The sequence below is a fragment of the Asparagus officinalis genome, chromosome 3 (genome assembly GCF_001876935.1).
Source record: "Asparagus officinalis chromosome 3, Aspof.V1, whole genome shotgun sequence".
Classification (NCBI taxonomy): Eukaryota; Viridiplantae; Streptophyta; class Magnoliopsida; order Asparagales; family Asparagaceae; genus Asparagus; species Asparagus officinalis.
Genome location: NC_033796.1, coordinates 2,924,117 through 2,942,307, shown reverse-complemented (window position 1 = coordinate 2,942,307; position 18,191 = coordinate 2,924,117). Strand labels below are relative to the sequence as shown.

At 36.1% G+C, this 18,191-nt stretch overlaps 2 protein-coding genes across 3 annotated transcripts in view; one reads left to right on the top strand and one right to left on the bottom strand.

The window, feature by feature from the left end:
* Nucleotides 1-11,413, top strand: part of LOC109832647 (protein RAE1-like) — a 12,545-nt gene extending 1,132 nt beyond the window's left edge. The window contains 9 exon segments of the mRNA XM_020400036.1: nt 1-17; nt 123-316; nt 1,447-1,588; nt 3,922-4,002; nt 4,628-4,756; nt 6,013-6,090; nt 9,469-9,540; nt 10,432-10,512; nt 10,909-11,413. The exon segment at nt 1-17 is cut by the window's left edge and continues 8 nt beyond it. Coding sequence (XP_020255625.1) covers nt 1-17; nt 123-316; nt 1,447-1,588; nt 3,922-4,002; nt 4,628-4,756; nt 6,013-6,090; nt 9,469-9,540; nt 10,432-10,512; nt 10,909-10,956 — 842 coding nt within the window. The 3' untranslated portion in view covers nt 10,957-11,413.
* On the bottom strand, nt 11,504-16,477 carry LOC109832648 (phosphopantothenate--cysteine ligase 1-like). 2 transcript variants are annotated; one of them, XM_020400037.1, is made up of 10 exons: nt 16,368-16,477; nt 15,991-16,146; nt 15,769-15,892; nt 15,613-15,657; nt 15,419-15,504; nt 13,993-14,045; nt 13,853-13,912; nt 13,072-13,173; nt 12,762-12,881; nt 11,504-12,006 (listed from the first exon to the last, which is right to left on the bottom strand). In XM_020400037.1, exons 2-10 carry the CDS (start codon nt 16,124-16,126, stop codon nt 11,779-11,781), a joined length of 954 nt encoding a protein of 317 aa, XP_020255626.1. In that variant the 5' UTR covers nt 16,127-16,146; nt 16,368-16,477; the 3' UTR covers nt 11,504-11,778. The 2 variants fall into 2 exon arrangements, with proteins under 2 accessions (XP_020255626.1, XP_020255627.1); XM_020400038.1 differs by having other exon boundaries at nt 15,991-16,128.

Sequence of the window (18,191 nt, the reverse complement as noted above, 5' to 3'; positions counted from 1 at the left end):
TATCTCACGACCAACCGGTATCCCTATGCTGCACATTCATCCGATATTTAAGGATTTTTTTAATCTAAATCTGTCATGCAATGAGTAAAAAAGATTAGCGCTATCAATTTGGTATGTCTTAGGTTCTATGCTCTACTTGGAAGGATGATGGCTCCACAGTGTTTACTGGAGGATGTGATAAGATTGTGAAAATGTGGCCATTGTTGTCTGGTGGCCAACCTACGCAAGTCGCTGCACATGATGCACCTGTCAAAGAAGTTGCTTGGATTGAACAGATGAATTTGTTAGTTACGGGCAGCTGGGATAAGACATTGAGGCAAGTCCAGATTGAGCTAGTTAATTTATATTTCGAAAAAAAAAACACGTCGATTTAGTTATTATCTGATAGAGGTTTGTTTTTGTGTGCATACATAAATCTGTTTATATTCATATATGCATGTCTAGTGCTTTATAATTTCTGACAAAAAAAAAAAAACAACTGTTTGCTTACTGATCAGAACATATGATGGATCACCTTATGGATGATCTTCATCTTTTATCTTGATGTACAAGTGATGGGACATATATTGGGCAAAAGCTTATTGTATCTGAACCTTTCTAACTAATTCATCTGATGGTCCATTTTGTTCTATGTAAAACAAACTATTCAAATTGTATAGTCTCCGTTGTGAACCTTTAGAGTTTTGTCACTTTTATCTGAGGCCACAACTTGAGGCATGCCATGAGCTGCTCTCAAATATCTTCTTTTGATACAGATCATTGTTATTAGTGACTTAATCTCACAACAATTTTTGACATCTGATCTCAGTCATGGTCCTCTATTATTTACGGTGCAGATGTAATCTCTTTATGGAGAGTTGGTATGAAAATAATCTAATATCAAATTGCATCTACAGCGAAGAATCCCTGGTTGTAATTGAATATTTTGAAGCTCTTGCTCAATAAAGTCACATAAGTAGCATCTAATAACTTTGCTTACCTGGACACAGGACAATTCTAGCTCTGGTTTGTCTTTATCAATAATGAGAAACAATCAAATACTCTTTGAATTTTAATAAGGGATAGGAAGTTTAAGCTATTGCTTGTTGATTGAGTGGTGATGTATTGATCCTTATCTCCTGTACGGAACTAAGTTCCCCTGCATGATGTTACTGCACGAGGAAACCTGAGCATCTCCATGTGAATTTCTTATGGATTGATTTTTTTTACTTTCACCTATTGGTTATTACCTAAACCTAGTTATGTGGATTCAAGTCTAGTGTTCTGGTTATTTGTTATATTCTATCATCTGGTATGTAGTTCCTGCTTTAATTTTCTGTTATCTGATGGATTCATTTCATTGGTCTTGTTGATTTTTCTTTCTTAATATTGTTAGCCAAACCCCTTCCACTCAGTAATTTCTACAAAATAATATGCTAGAATCTCATATTTAGGGAATTTATTCAGGTACTGGGATCTTAGGCAAGCACAGCCTGTTCACACCCAACAGCTTCCCGAGCGTTGCTATGCACTGACCGTGCGGTACCCCCTGATGGTTGTTGGAACTGCTGATCGGAATTTGATAGTCTACAATCTGCAAACCCCACAGGTAACTTGTCTCTCATATACAAAAGAAGTTATTTTTATGCTTTTCTCATTGTTAAATTGAATTTTCAGCATGGAATGTGCTGACAACATGAAATGTTCCGCATAAAATTATGTTCTCTGGCTATAATTGTGGTTATATCTTTTGTAAACTTGAAAAAGGGATGCTACAAACAGGAGTTGTAAAATCGTATTTTTCAAAAGGCAGTAGATTCTGATTCACTTTTAGTATCGAAACACTGGCTTATCATGTCGCTACCAGACTCACTTATTTCTTCTACGGGCAAAGTTTAAAATTTAACCCAAACAGTTTGAGGAAAAAAGAACTGCAATCAAGTAAAAAACGTGATCAGTTATTTAGAAAAAGAATTTGAACTTCACTCTTAACATGAAGCTCTACGAATCTTTCAACGAATAAAATGTATGGGCTCTTATGCTCCAAACAGTGAATTTTCTTCTGTTTTCTGTATATCATTCATTCTTGACAGACAAATTGTTAAAAATGCATGTTTTTGTTTAAGGGGCTATTTGGTTCATTTTCCATAAATTTAAGGAAAAGGGAAAGGGGGTAAAAATTGATTTCTATGTGTTTCTGTAAATTTTTATGGAAATGTTTATGGTAATCTCAAAAAGTGGTGTTTTCTAGTTTTTAACTCTTTCTTCGTTTGGTTCAACATATGAGAATAGGGAATCCAACTTTATAGAAAAGAGTGATTTCTTATTCTTTAGTTTGTTTGGTATGAAAATTTTATAGAAAATTGAATCACAACATCACGTGTGAAGTTACCACTTACTAGGGGAGGCATGAGAGAAGAAAAGAGGAAAGGGAATTAAAAATTATCTAAAAGTACAAATTCTCAGATTGCCAAGCAATTTCTGCCCAAATAGTCTGGAATTAGATTTCTATAAAATACCCACCTTTTTCGCTACTTTATAGCACTGTTTTAAATATCTCTAACATGGCTCGATATATTGCCCGACATATCCTTTTACAGGGCTTGCGGCAACCGATATGGTCTCCTTTGGGTGATACATCCCTGATATGGGCGATATATCATCTGATTTTTGGCCGATATATTCTTTACCGCTTTTTGGCTACTTGGGTGATACATCCTTGATATGGCCGATATATCAGTTGATATGTTGGCTGATATATTATTTTATATGGCTTGTCGCAAAACAAAATACCGTATTTGGTAATTTTTGGGCTAGATGATATCATGATTTTCCCATGATATCAGCTGAAATTTTGGCCTAAAAAATCAAATGAAATGTTGCATCATTGATTTGTACTTATGATTGTTTTACAAGGTTGATTAGTAATCCTAAACATATATTATTTTCATTTTGTATGCTAGATTTCATTAAGTATGTTGAAATTATACTATATATGCAAACATCCGTGATGGCATTCTAGTATTTACCACATATCCCCGATATTTTCCCGATATCCACAATCCGATATGAATTTTGGCCACATACCCTAACCCTAACCCTAACCCTAACCCAAACTGAATTTAAGGAAATCTTTGGAAACCGTTTAATTACCAGAATGTCACTGTTGAATTGTTTCCATCAAATTTTCCATAAAATTGGTGAATCAAACAGCCCGTAATGTCATATTATAAGGATTCTGGCACATTAGCATAATGATAAGATTAATTTACTTGCTGTTCCAGGTTCATAACTTGTCATCCTGATCCTTTATAGGCGGGTGCATTGAATTTACTGTGATAGTGATAGGTTGTATTCAATCTGGGAACTTGGCCATGGTGATGTCATCTCCATTTAGGAGCCAGATAAAAAGTTAATAAGAGAACAAAAGAAGTGTCCCTTGACAGAGATGAAATGAAAGAAAAAAGATCCATGTTTCCTCCAAATATTTGGGATAAATGTTTTGATGTTTTGAACACTGTATGTCACTTTCCCCTCCTTTCTAGTGGTTTGCGGGTGTCAGAATTTTGCATTTATTGATATATTTGATGCCCACTAATTACACTGTTTTAGTCACTAAAATTATAGTATATTATACAGTCTTGATGCTCGACCATAGTAGCATCTTATATCACCTGGAAATGTTCGAAACTGTCACATTACAGGCAATTTATCGAAGTTTAGTAGCAAGTCAAATATGGACACAAACATTCGCACCAGTTCAGTAGGAAGTTAAATATGGACTGTAGTCTAATGTTTTGATTCCCAGACTATACTATCATCTTATATCTATTGTGGAGATGTTTTAAGGATATTATACTAATGTGTGGTTACTATGCTTTAGTTTGGTTTTCTTATTTTATGTACCCTACGATCTAATATATTCTTTGAATCACCAAACAGACTGAATTCAAGAGGATTGTTTCACCTTTGAAGTATCAGACAAGATGTGTTGCTGCATTTCCAGATCAACAGGGATTTTTGGTAACTACAGTCTAATAGTTTTCCTTCTATTTTGAGCTATAGACCACATTTAAAATTTTTTTGTCATTTCACTTTCTTTACAGCATAAGGATGATGTTCAGTAAATTATTTGACATAGGCATTTTCTTTATCACTGCATTATGCCTGTGATATGTGGCTCCTAATTCATCTCTCGTAACCTACGAAAGGCTTTCTCATAAGACCTGAGCAGCAGTAATCTGTGAGGAACTAAACTTATGGTTTGACAGAATGTTTTTTTTTTTTTTTTTTTTTTGGGGGGGGGGGGGGGGGGGGATGGTCTCTATGTATGTCATACCTTGTTTGGTAGGCTTTCATATCAATAATTATGATGTTAACCAATGGACTAAATGGAACTGTATTATCAATGTAACAGATCTGTGATCAATAGTTCAACGCATTTGATGCTTCTTTGTCCTTTAAGGGGAAAGCCAGCCCTTTATCCTAATACCTAAACCATCCCCAGCAACATGATAAAGTTACGTTGTATATATTATGTGATTCAAACATGAGAAAGTTCTATTGCATTTTATGCATGAGTGGTTGGTCCTTTTTCCCCACCTTTAAAACCATCAATGAATTTTGATTCTTCTTTCTGTTTATCTAGGTGGGATCAATAGAAGGAAGAGTTGGTGTACATCATCTGGATGATGCACAGCAAGGCAAGAACTTCACATTCAAATGCCACAGGGAAGGGACCGACATATATTCTGTGAACTCACTGAACTTCCATCCAGTAAGTGAATTTTTTTATCTATTTATCCTCTTTATTTTAATTTGTATAAATGCTAGTGCAAAGTTTGATTTTAATTTTAGGACTGAAATGACTGCAAATGGTATTAATGAGATATTACCTTGTTTGTGCTCACTGTCATTTTTTTGGGGGTATGTACTCATGCCGTTGCTTTAGCTAACAGTTTATCCAATAAGAGAATGTTCTTTGTTATTCTTAAGTTTAATGAACTATTCACCATCATTTTTGTCTTGAGAAGGCTTCTATTATTTAATCATGGCTCTAATTTCGTTAAATTTATCTTTTGTAATCTTGGTGGATTTTCCGGAACAGGAAAGGTTGAAACTTTAATCTCTAGTTCCAACTTATATTTGGGGCTCTTGCAAGACGCTTGTTAAATTAGCTCAAATTTTCTTGTTTCATACATCGCCCAATTTGGAGTGTTATATATGACAGTGAGAAATATTTTGATCCTCGGTTCATGGGGACTGGGGACTGTAGACCTCGGTCTTCTCCTTGGGTTGATAGTCTGGGAATTTGGCCTTGCAGAAGAACCTTATCTGTTCCCTAAAAACTTTCATGTACTCATCACTGCATAATGTTGATTATACTCTAGGTTACCCGGGCACTTCATCTATGCTTGCGTATCCATGTCCGTGTCTGACTCTGTCCCATGTTGGACACTCCTTGGACACTTTTTTAATATATACATACATTTATTCATACGTGTACTCAATTATACAACACACTTAATTCAAAAAACTCGTGATACACATGTATTACACACTTTACCTCTAATTTATGCTACTCAGTAAACTTGAAACAGGTTTTTTTTAGCACATACCGTGTTCATAAGTATGATTTTAATGGGTTGCTTGATTATCTAGTTCAAAAGCAAGTGGATTTTTAATTTATAATCTACTTGATTAAAGAAACATAAAAATGACAAGGATTTTAGTTTTCATAATATGTGAATGAAAGACAATATCAACCTCATATAGATTATTAATTTTAATATGTATGTTTACAGCCGTGTCCCTGTATCCTAACTTTTACAACTTTCCTGTGTCCCGTATCTGCACCCATGTCCGTATCCGCACCCATATCAGTGCAACATATATTATACTAGTTCTTGGTCTATTTGACGGGTCTTGTATTATATTTTAGCGTATGTTAATTTGGCCTGACATCTATTGCTCTGTGGAAGGCTAGTGTTTTTGCTATGTTTGGCATGTAAATGTTCTTTTTTTTGTGTGCAGGTACATCATACTTTTGCAACTGCTGGCTCTGATGGCGCATTCAATTTTTGGGATAAGGACAGCAAACAGAGGCTGAAGGTATACTTTTTTCTGCTGTTGACTACATGCCACTGTTTGGTTTTCCTTTAGTCTTATGCATAGATGTACTTCCATTGTTATATGATTATGGTGATTTGTGTTTCAAGCTGAACGGTCTTTCCGTTTTAAGTGTTTTGGTATTTATGACCGCTTTTCTATAAACTTAAAATAGATAGATAAAATTGTTAATTGTGACAGCATTGAAACAGTCTCGAGTATTCTCACACAATGATATGATCCAAAGTGTCTTCTCTACCTAAGGTCTACATGTTATGAATAAGATGTACAACCTTTCATTGAAATTCACCCTAGGTTGCACAGGTACGGGTACGGATATGGACACGGGTACGAGTACGGGGACACATCTCATCTCTTTTTAATTTCCTCTTTAATTCCTTCCCTCAAAACACAATTGAGAGCTGGAGAAAAAACAAAGCCGCCGCTGGAAAGAGAGAACGCGTGAAGAAGAGAGAGAGAAGCCGCCACTGTTGGATCTAAGCACGAGAAGAAGCAAACGGGGTTTGAGCTCTGGGTTTCTCTTTTATAGGGAAACCCTAGCTCCAGCTGGAGACATGCTGCCAACAGCCTGTCACGGAGCTCGCTTGATGTCGTTACTCGCCCGAAGCCCGCATGCACCGTCGAGCTCGCCTGCAGTACAATTCGAGCTCGCCTACAGAGCCTCGACCTTGCCTGATGTCGCTCGAGCTCGCCTACGTGTTCACGACCTCGCCTGAAGCCGACGCCCGCCTGGAGCTCGACCGCAACGAACTCGCCTAGCCTCGTCATCGACCTCGCCTGAGCTACCTGACAGATCTCGCCTAGACTGCATTGCCCACGGTCGCTCACCGGAGCTCACCTCACCCGCTCGAGTCGTCGCCTGCGGAGGTTTGTGTCTACACCTACGTTACCTGGACTCGGGTATGAGTATCCGATACGGGTGCGGATCCGAGTGTCCGATACGAAATTTCTAAAAATTTTGGATACGGGGACACCGTCCTAAATTTCGACACGGGTACGAGGATACGACAATAAAAAAAAATAAAAGTTTAATCAACAATTCAGCATGTGAAAGGCTTTGTAACTTTCCAACTTCCATCTTTAACTCTTCATTACATGCAAGCAATTAACAATTATATTAACTATAGCAATTTTACTATGTTTAATTTCAAATTCTCAATAAAATAAGCTCATTCCTTAAAATTATAAAGTAAAATCATTTGAAACTTTGACTTTATATTTCACATAAGCATCAAAAAAAGAATAAATAATTAAATAAATACGTACGTATATACATACATACATATACACTTACCTATTTAAATATGAGAACACGTCTCCCATTCTTAGCATTACCATTAATTTTAAAGAAAAGACAAAAGCAAATAGTCAAGCACCCATGTGAATGGTGGTGTCATCTTCCACTAACAAATTTAAAACTAAGAAAATAAGAGAGAGAGTGAGTCTTTTTCTTCCTTGCTTCTAAACCCATTTTCCTCTGCTCCAAAACTCCCGTGTCCCCTCCGTTTGGGTGCGGAAACGTACCCAAACCGCACCCGACATAGGTGCGGCGCCAAAATTACCGTGTCGGGGTATCATAGCATTCACCGAATCTATAAGGTGACCCACTGATTTCCAGAACTATTTGACATTACTGGAATAGTTTATCTACCTTTTGATAGGCAATATTGGAATAGTTATGGGTCATGGTTATAAGTTATATCCCTGCTAAATTAATAAGTTGTGTCTAGACTAAATCTCAATGCATTAATTCTTTTTATTACAGCATATACCACCCATATTGACAGTATGTCTAATTTTGGCATCCTTTCAAAACCAACTACCTTTTTGAAGCATATTACCTAGTGATATGATTGGCAAGTGCGTATGGGGGAATCACTTGTATTACTTTAAATGGTGATGGAAATTGAGTTGGGTATGTCGTCTTCTTAGTAGGGAAATTGTCGGGTCCAACTTTGTAATTAACGCAGGACATGATTAATTGAGTTGGGTCAGTAGTCTTCTTATTAGGGAAATTGTCGGGTCCAGCTTTTTGAAGCATATTACCTAGATATGATTGTCAGGCGCATATAGGAGAATCACTTGTAGAACTTTAAATGGTGATGGAAATTGGGTTGGGTCAGTCGTCTTCTTACTAGGGAAATTGTCGGGTCCAACTTTCTAATTAACGCAGGACATGATTATATGGCCAGATTTAACCGAACAGCTAGGCAGCTACCATAACCCATTTTGCAGTAAAGTTCATGTTTGAAAAGGGATCAAAACTACCAGGATTGCACTGTGACTGAGTGCACTTAAATGATGTAGCCTAACCGCTAGCCATCTTCTAATTTTGTGCTAAGATTGCTGAATTATATTGTTTACTGCCTGCGATAAAAAGTTTAATGTCTGCATTACCCAAGAGTTGTTGCACAATCATATGCATAGCATAGCTTATATATGGGAGCTATTGTATACGTGAAAAGTCATAATCGAGTCATTTGGGTTAAACAGGGGGGCCGAACACATACCCTTATGGTTATACTCAATGCATTTATTAATTATTAGATGACCTGTTTGTAACTCGTACCTGTTTACCTTGATTTTATTGATTGACATTGAAATGATTGTAAGCTATGCAAGAATATACTTGACATCTGGTAGTGGAGAACAGAATTAATAAAAAAAGAACGTTCTATTTATTAATACTATATTTTATATAATATAATATATACAATATTAATCACACGGAATTGAGCAAACATTAAGCTGTTGCATTTAAATTGCCTAGAATTCACACCCAGTATAATTATTCCATATATTTACTTGACGGAGTAAAATTTTCTTTCTGTCTAAGCTGTAGCTTGGGTCAAGTTTGTAGACATTGTTGTAGAAATTACAGAAAGAATCATTCTCAGTTAGCCAATAACTATACCTCGCAATCACCCTTTTTGCATTGCATGCTCAAAAAGCTTTCTATGCTCACTTTATGATTCTTCTTCTTCTTCTTTTGGTAATTTTTGTTGTTGGGTAAATGGGAACTAATGAATTTTCTTTTCTCATCAAAAAGCATCCTCTTTTGGAAATTTGTGGGTTTCCCTTGCTCATTCATGTAGAAGGTCACTCAGTATTATTTTACTACTAGAAATCTAGATTATTGCATTCATTGCATAGAACAGCTCACTTTTGATTTATATAATTTATGCTTATAGATTGAAATAAGATGCAAGTGCAACTGTTACTCCTTAATCATATCGGTCTTATTTCTTTTGAATCGCTTGACTAGATTTTACATGGTTAAAATGATAATCTTTTTGGTTGCTGTCCGCCAATGGAATCATAGAATGGCTCTAAAGTTGACCTTTTCTTTTAATTTATCAGGCTATGGCTAGATGCTGTCATCCGATCCCTTGCAGCACCTTTAACAATGATGGATCAATTTTTGCCTATGCGGTGAGTATTTCCTCAATTAGCTCTGAATCTTATCTATGACAGCTGGAAGAAAGTGACTTTTTTTTTGTTGTTTTACAATGCTTTGTAGCTGGAAGTTCGCTATTACCTTTTCACACATATCTTGTCATTTTCTCATTGTTATCTTTTTCACTCTGTTTTTTCCTGTATTGCTGGCGCTACTATTTGCAAGTATGTTTATTCAACTTGCTCTTACAACAGTTCTCAAGTTCCATACCATTGTTATTGTGATTGTTATTATCATTGTTGTTGAGGTTGTGCATACTGACTACCTTCTAGTGAACTTCTTCAGCTTCCATAACTGGTTTAGTTTTTATTGTTTCTTAATGAATTTGTGAACAACATTGACTGATAGAGTTCTTGTGACAGTAGGAATTATTATAGTTATGCTGCATTGACTGACTTGAACTAGAAGTCTACATCATTCTTGGAGATAATATCATTAAAGACCCGACAACAGTAGTTTTAGAATGTAAGTCTGCACTAAAGTTGCCATTTTTGTTATTGAAAGGAATAAAACATTTGTTTGAATTGGATATGGGGCCACAGTCATGGATCCCCTCACCCTTGTGGTGGATCTGCATCATCCCATAAAAGGAAGTCAATTAATGAATGGGTTTTTAGGTTGCCTATTTTGTAAGGAGAGGTACACATGATTTAATTTGGAAATGCTTGGGGACATGATTTCATGAGGCATAACTGAAACGATGAACTAATCTATATATGATTCTTCACGTATAGCATGCATGTAATTAATTTTGTTTTACTGTAGCTAGTGGCTTGGATGTAACTGCTATGTTTATCTACTTGACCATTTTGATGACTTCCATAGAGTGCACTTTGTACTGAATATATCCTGGCTATATCATGCAGGTCTGCTATGATTGGAGCAAAGGTGCTGAAAATCATAACCCAGCAACTGCAAAGACATATATCTATCTTCATAGCCCACAGGTTTGTTCATGTGCAGAATTTAGATTTACTAAAGCTGATTGTACTACAAATTCACACCAGTTTTTACTAAAAGATACAAACATTTGCTCTCGTTTGTTGTGAATTTTAATCCAAAACCCATGACCCATATTGTTAGTTAGAAGATATTTAAGACTAATATGCAATTTGTAGTATAGTTACCCATGCTCTATGTTGGTAGAGAGGTTCCTCGATAATTCGTTTTCTCCCAACAATCGAATACAGCAACCCCTCAGCTGTTCTTCTGCGCAAACGGTCTTTTATCATTCAATTTGAGCAATTCCAGTGCAATAAATCGCAGTTTACATTTGTTGCTGGAAACTGAGGGCTTATTTTCTGGTACTCATATTCTCGACCTTTTCTCTCTCTTTGGAACAGGAGGCTGAGGTCAAAGGAAAACCACGCGTCACAACTGGTAGGAAGTGAGCGTTTGGGCTTTCCAAATTGAAGAGAGGTTTATTTCCAGTTTTGCATAGTATGGCAGCTCTTGTGCAATCATGGGAAAAGTAGGGTTCTTCCTTCCCCCATTTCTTTTTGTCTATTCTGGGGAATGAATGTGTTTGTTCCTCACTCTTCTTTAATTTGAATTCAGATGTAAAATTTGTTTTTGCACACAGTAGTGGTCTATGCCTTCCAAGCTTCATGTTTTAGGTGTCGCGATACTTCTGTCATGGATCTTCCAGAGGTGGTTCACTTGTAAAGCAGTTGGTTAGAGCTCATGTAAAATGGTGGCTTTTTGATACATTCTCAATTGCGAGTTCAAATCCTTGCTCTTTTTCGGAACTATGCCCAGTTCACAATTCTGTAATCTATGCAACAAACTGTTATGACAAAGTTACACTTGCACGTAACAGCTCTACGTTAGTAAATGATTGTTTATTTAGAGGCTCTGAATGTTTTCTCCGGGAGAAGTTGGTAGAGTAGGCAGTCAGTGATGATGAGCTTCAATCATAAAGCCACTGTCGGCATCGTCTACAAGAAATTTATAGAATTTAATAGATCTTATGAGAAACATTACAGCTTCGTGTAAAATATTTGTTACGTCTGACGGTACAATACAATCCTTTGATGCAAGAGCCCTCATCCAAGTTCAAGGAACCCCGAAAGCTAAACTTATTCATTTGCAAGTAAGTTGACATGTTACAAATCATGTATAATAAATACAATCGAAAATAAAGAAATTTACTTTCACTGTAGAGAAGTATCGCATACGAGATAGCATCGTTTAACTGTAGACGGGGAACCCATTCAAGGCTGTTCCAAATAATCAGCGTGTTTCTCTACAAGAAGCTCTATGATTTGTTCTTCAACATGGGCCTCCTGGCTATGCTTGCGAATTGTAGTCCTCTGACTCTTTGTTACAGCTACAACTTCTTGCTTGTACGTAGCAAGCAAGTTTGCCACGACAACATGCATCTGGTACTTGTTCAACGCCGCATCAGCTTTCTTAAGCAAGATATCTGGATCCGTTTCCAACTGTATGATTCCAAATAATCAGTTAAAGTATGATCATACAGTGTACATTATGTTCGACGAAAAATTGGATGCATCAATATCTATAACAGACAGATCTAAAGATACATGTGTAACGTTTTATGTAAATTGGACGAATAACATATCGGGCCAGGGATGCAGTTAGTTAGCGTGCCTTTGTATTCTTGTGTACCTGACTAGTGTAAATTTTAAAGCATGAATATTATTATGTATGTACCGTACGTATATGTATCTATGTAACAAAGGGTTGCTAAAGCTAAAATGGTCAGATACAGCAGTATACCATGGATCCTTAAAAAGGTATTCAAGCCATTTAAATTGTCTATCTAAACAAGTGGAAAAATCATATGAACACATTTAGAAATGAAACTAAAACCGAATGGAAGAATTATTACTAACTTCTCTGTTTCAGATGCATCCCACATATATGCCTGGTATTTGTTAGAAATTTTATTGTACATGACAAGGAAACAAGTATCCGCATCATCGCAAAGTATTGGAAGTATCCAACAGGGCGTCTACGCATGTCTATGACCAGTCCCATACCAACATTTTAGATTAGACTTTCTTTCTTCTCTTGCATAATTAAGACTTAAAAGATCTGCCAGTTTTTTACTGTAATCTTGACGGGAATGCGAAACCGCATAGTGCTTATAAGAGAGAACAAAATGAAAAGAGACAGGAGAAGAAAAGAGGAAAGAAGAGCAAAGTGTGGCAAGTGAAGGAAAGTCACTAACCTTGAAAGATACGCAGAATGCTGAGGGAGCCCATTCTTTCCTGAGAACCGAGAGCATCTTTGGCACTTGGGTCAGTCGCATGTCGAGGGGACCAGATGCTGACTGGATTTTGTGTTCTGCCTGTGTTATTCACCCACGTGTCAAACTTTGGGATCTAAAACAACATAATAATAATAAACCTTTGTGCTGTTATTGTATCGGTTGGCAGGAAATAAGACTACATTGGTTATCAATGATCTTAAACAAGATATGAGTTGAAATAGATTTACTTGGAATTAAAAGATGTAACATATTTTAAATTTTTTTATACCATGTCATTCCACGGGACATAAAAGTCGGATACTGCAGCAGCAAGATAGAACATCCCGTGAGATCCAAAATGACTTATTGATGTAGCCACCATCTGTAGTATCTGTTGAGAGGAAAAAAAAAATGATAACAAGAAACGTTGCTGCATGAGAATAAAACATAGTGTTAAACACCGATAAGGGATAGTTATGCGAAGTTTCAAGGAGAATAGTTGTTAAAGTCTCGCAATACTATAACCAAAAAGATGAAAAATAATATCTTAGCGAGAAATGAAAGTTAGAAAAGAAAGACTTTAATTGATAGCGATCTCCAGGGCATAATTAGTAAATGAATAGAAGCGCGAAGCGCTTTTTTTGTTCTCCTCCAGATTCACCCATTTTATTTGTTATCAGATATGCGAAACAATTATCTAGCAAGAAAAATCAATCCGTTGTCGTCTACTCAGATTAGGATATCTAGTTTCTCTCTCAAAAAATAAAAATAAAAATAAATTTATCTAGCAAGAAAACTACTCTTCTTGACGAATCTATATGCAACTCAATAGTCGTGTAATCGATCAGCGTCTTTAAAGAAATCCTTAACTACAGGTCGGTAATAAATCGTCACAATTTGCTCATAATGTTTTTCCCAAGACAATTGGCAATAGAGTGAGATGAAGAATTTATGCAACAAACCAAGAAACAAACAGCCATAGGAGTCATTTTCTTCTAGACAAAATGCCAGAGTTTAATGGACTTTGTTATGCAATATAAAATACACATCACAAATATATGCGCACAAACCTGAAGATATTCGAATATAGTGGTGAATGGCAATTCCAGCAAAAAACCATGGTCCACTGCCTGCATATAGCAAGAACTAAATATATGTTAAAACCAATATACGAAAAGAAACAGAAGAGCATGAAACAAGAAGTAAGTACCGCATGATAGTCTCGGATTGACTTCTTAACCACTGCAGAATGAGACTGGCGAACTATCATTTTCAAACATAGCCCAGTTAGTATCATCGGTGAGTCTTATAACACAATGAATGGAACTGCTAAACCATGGCAAGATAATACATGTTACCTCAGACAACCAGACACTATCATGTCTAAGTCGAGAAATAAAAAGTTTTCTGCAAGAATCTTACCATGGGGGATGAATAAATCAAAGAGAGCTATACTAATTTAAGATTGTGGAATTAGGAATTAACTCCAAGCTTCAAAGTCTTTCCAAAACTTTAAAAAGGTTTCAACATATGATTATGAAAATACTTTATTGGAATATGTAAAAACTTAAAGAGTCTAAGATTCTTAAAGATCTGTTCATAATGACCACTTCCTTTGCTAACAATGAAAATCTTAACATTGTTTTGCATGATTGTTCAATAGGGTGCACGATGCCTGTTTGCGTTTATCTATACTTGTTCCAGTGGGAGAGACTCAGTTTAAAGAGCAACCAAACAAGTAATTCATAATAATCTGAACTTGGTTGAGTTTTTATATATGCTCCTAAGCTAACCTGGTTTCCTCCAAGAAACAATTTTCAGACAAATTACAGATGTTTCACAAGGACGAAATGCTTTAGTTAGTTTACATGAAAAAACATATAAAATGGTGTTCCAGACATAGAATTATGGCTGAGATTGGTGTTTCTGGTGATTGGAGAAGTGGGAAATAACAGATGGATTTAATACAAAAATACAGGTAAAACACAACGATTACTAGGAGATGGTATGGTAGCCTGGTAGGCAGTCATAATTGGTTGAAATCTCTATGAGTTACTCAGAGAAAGAACGAACAAGTTGGCAGGGAAATCTTTATGCTAAGAGCATCTCCAACAGCTTCCCCATTTTCCACTTCTGGAGAATTTAGTTAGATTTTTGGTCCAACAGATTCCCCATCTCATTCCCTAAAATAGGGATGGAGGAGAAAAAATAGGGAAGCTTCCCCAAATCTGCAGCATTCTCCAAATTTTGGGAGGAAAAAATGGATTCTTCAAAATGGGGAAACTGTTGGAGTTGGTGTAAAAGTTAGTTGGAGAATATAACTTTTGGAGAAAATTTTGGAGCAGCTGTTGGAGATGCCCTAAGCATATGTGAAGCACAAAAGCGTAAGCTTCACATATAATAGTCGGAAACTTCATGACTTACAGTAAAAGGCTATGTAGGTAACTGTCATATGCTCCAAAGTACACCATAACGAGCTTCTAAGACATAGTTATAATTATAGCTAGGTAAAATTACACAGTAGAATGATCCTATACAATATATAAAGAAAAGGGAACCGTGAAACATAGATTAGTTCATCCATCAGATTGAATCATCGACAAAATTATGAACAAGCAATTTAGAACTTCACAGACCTTGGATTGTTGAGTCCTCTGATAGCTCAAAAAAATCGAGGAATGAATCTTCCGGAAGATATGTACAGTACGGTTGACAACTACCCCTACAAAGAGAAGCCATCAGTATGACATTTATCTTCAAACATAGTAAACAGCCTAGTTTTTATTTCATTTGAAATACTATGAAGTCCTTATAGCAAATGAGATCTTACCTCCGATAGAGAAATATAACAGCATACCCAGCCCTCACAAAATACCTGCATTATTACTCAAAGTTCAAATTTTTTTTTCCTTTTTTTCTTTTGACAAAATCTTCAAACCCATCTCAAATAATTCATTACTTATCAAAGTAAAGGAAGATCTCATACTCTGTGGACGCTGCTCCTCTGTGTCCTGAGCTAAAATTATCAATGTAGCGAACACATCGTTGTTCTAATGGAACAGTAGTACCTCCAGAAGTAACACAGACAATCCTTCTTGGCTTTCCATTTTCTAAGAGAATTAAAACAATATTCACAGTGCTTGCCCATTTTAACAAGCTAAAATAAAGACGAAAAGAACTAAGAACTATTGTAAATGAAAGGTTATACCCGAAGCATGAGAATTCTTATCAACAAAATCTTTTAACCTCTGCGTGATAAGATCACTATTCTTGAGATGCGGAGCAGAATCAAAAAAGGACCTTACTTCTTCCTCCGGAGATTCTGATTGGGTACTCGAATCCATGGCTGTCAACAATAATTTCTCTAACAGTCAAAAGATTATTGCATACTCGTCAGTTCCAATAAAATGGAGAAAAAAATTAGCGAAAATAACAAAAGAGAAACTAAACCCATCAAAAATTTGCCCAAAAGAAATCATTTTTATTAATAAAAAAAATCTAGGATTGCAGTACGAAACAGGACACCCATAAAAAAGAATTTAGATAACGGAGAAAAATGTGATTTTTTAAAAGAGCCAGTTTTACCTCTCTCTTCTTAAACGGGAAAGAATTCGAAGGAGATCGGAGGGAGGATCAGTCACGGCGAGCGGCGGCCGCGGGTAGGCGGGTGGGTGGGTCAATGGGCGAAGGATTTATTCGCCTGCTTAGGATAAAGAAAATGGGTATTTGTTCCCTCTTTATATTATATTAAGGAAAAATTGCTTCTAGGCCTCAAATTTGAACTTTCAATGTGCCTCAACCCCTCCTATTTTTTTTTTAATGTGTTTCAGCCCCTTTTTTTTTGAAAAAATTATGTCCAGACCCCTCCATCATGATTCCAGCTCATGATTAGACATGTCAGCTCCTAAAATTCTGATTCCACCCTCTTTCTCTTTCTCATGCTAGCGGATGTTAATTGTTATAGTTAACATGTTAACTTTTATAGATAACATGTAACTATTATAGATAAGATGTTAACTATTATATATATAACATGTTAACTATTACAGTGCACACATTGAGCTCAAAACGAAAACCATTAGCACATTCTTCTCCTCCCCCATTGGCACGTGGACTGCGTCTAGCATCTCCGCCAAGCCCCCATCGCCTGGAAATGCTTAGAGAACGGAGCTGTATGGCGTTTGTGTGAAAACTTGGGGAGAGGGGCTTGGACATAATTTTTTCAGAAAAATAGGGATGCAGCACGTGTGAAAGTTGGGGGCTGGGGCACATTCAAAGTTGGGATTTGGGGCCTCGAAGCAATTTTCCCTTATATTAATGATGATGTTGGATCTCAATCTGTAATAAAGCATGGGACCTGTCCACCTCCCTCATGATTTATGCTGCTAACTAATTCTGTTATTAATAACCCAAAATATTTGGTACCATTTATGGTAAACTTTACAATACTAACCATAAGAATTATCAAGGGTCTAACTCTTGCATATGGCTTATTTTGGGGGTCTGCCGAAAAGTATCATGAAATGTTTTATTTTTAAAAAATTACTACAATCGTTCAAAACTAGCAGAAGATTCTGTTAAGCCGTAAGATGAGAGATCAGTTAAATAATGATAAAATTGTAATTTAAAAAATAAATAAATAAATAAAAAGAAGATCATGTAACTTACCATTTTTTATCTCTCTACCCCACTCTTAAAGGAGTGATTGCTGTGCTCAAAACCTTTTTAAAGTAAGCACAATATCTTTACTAAACCAGAAAATTCCTTTTTTTTTCCTTGTATTTACAACCCTCGCGATTACATTATTTATTTTTTGCACGTTTTATTGTTGAGAAGAGCTTTTCGCAAGCTAAATGATCCGCTCAGGGTTTTATTTTTTTATAATCTTCGTAGGGTTTTGTTTTGAGTTGCGAGATCCAAAGATCAAAATAACAAGCGTATATACGTTCTCACAATCTCTGTTAATATTGGGTTTGTTCTAGTTCTTCGAAATTTAAGCCTACTGTTCCTTTCCAGTTTTCTACCTTCGGTCAACAAAATAGTATAAAAAAACGTTACATTTTACGTAATTTTAAAGATTGTAGTAATTATAGATCCCTTAATCTGATCTATAAAATAGTACTACCTGAAAATATGTATCGTATTTTCTTTTTGTTCTTTTATGGATGAAACAAGAGGTAATAACCTCCAGTTTCATTACTAACAATTTCACAAAGCAATGCATAAGTTTACAGATATCTACACGAATAAATTAAAGTAGTCATAACTAAACCGAGATACTAAAGAAAGACAAATACATCAACATAAAACGATCAACTGAGCGAAGAACAAGGCGGAGCGACTGCCCAGATATACTTCCTCCGCCCACCTTCCCATTTGTCAGAGGCTAGCCTCGTATCTCAAAATCAG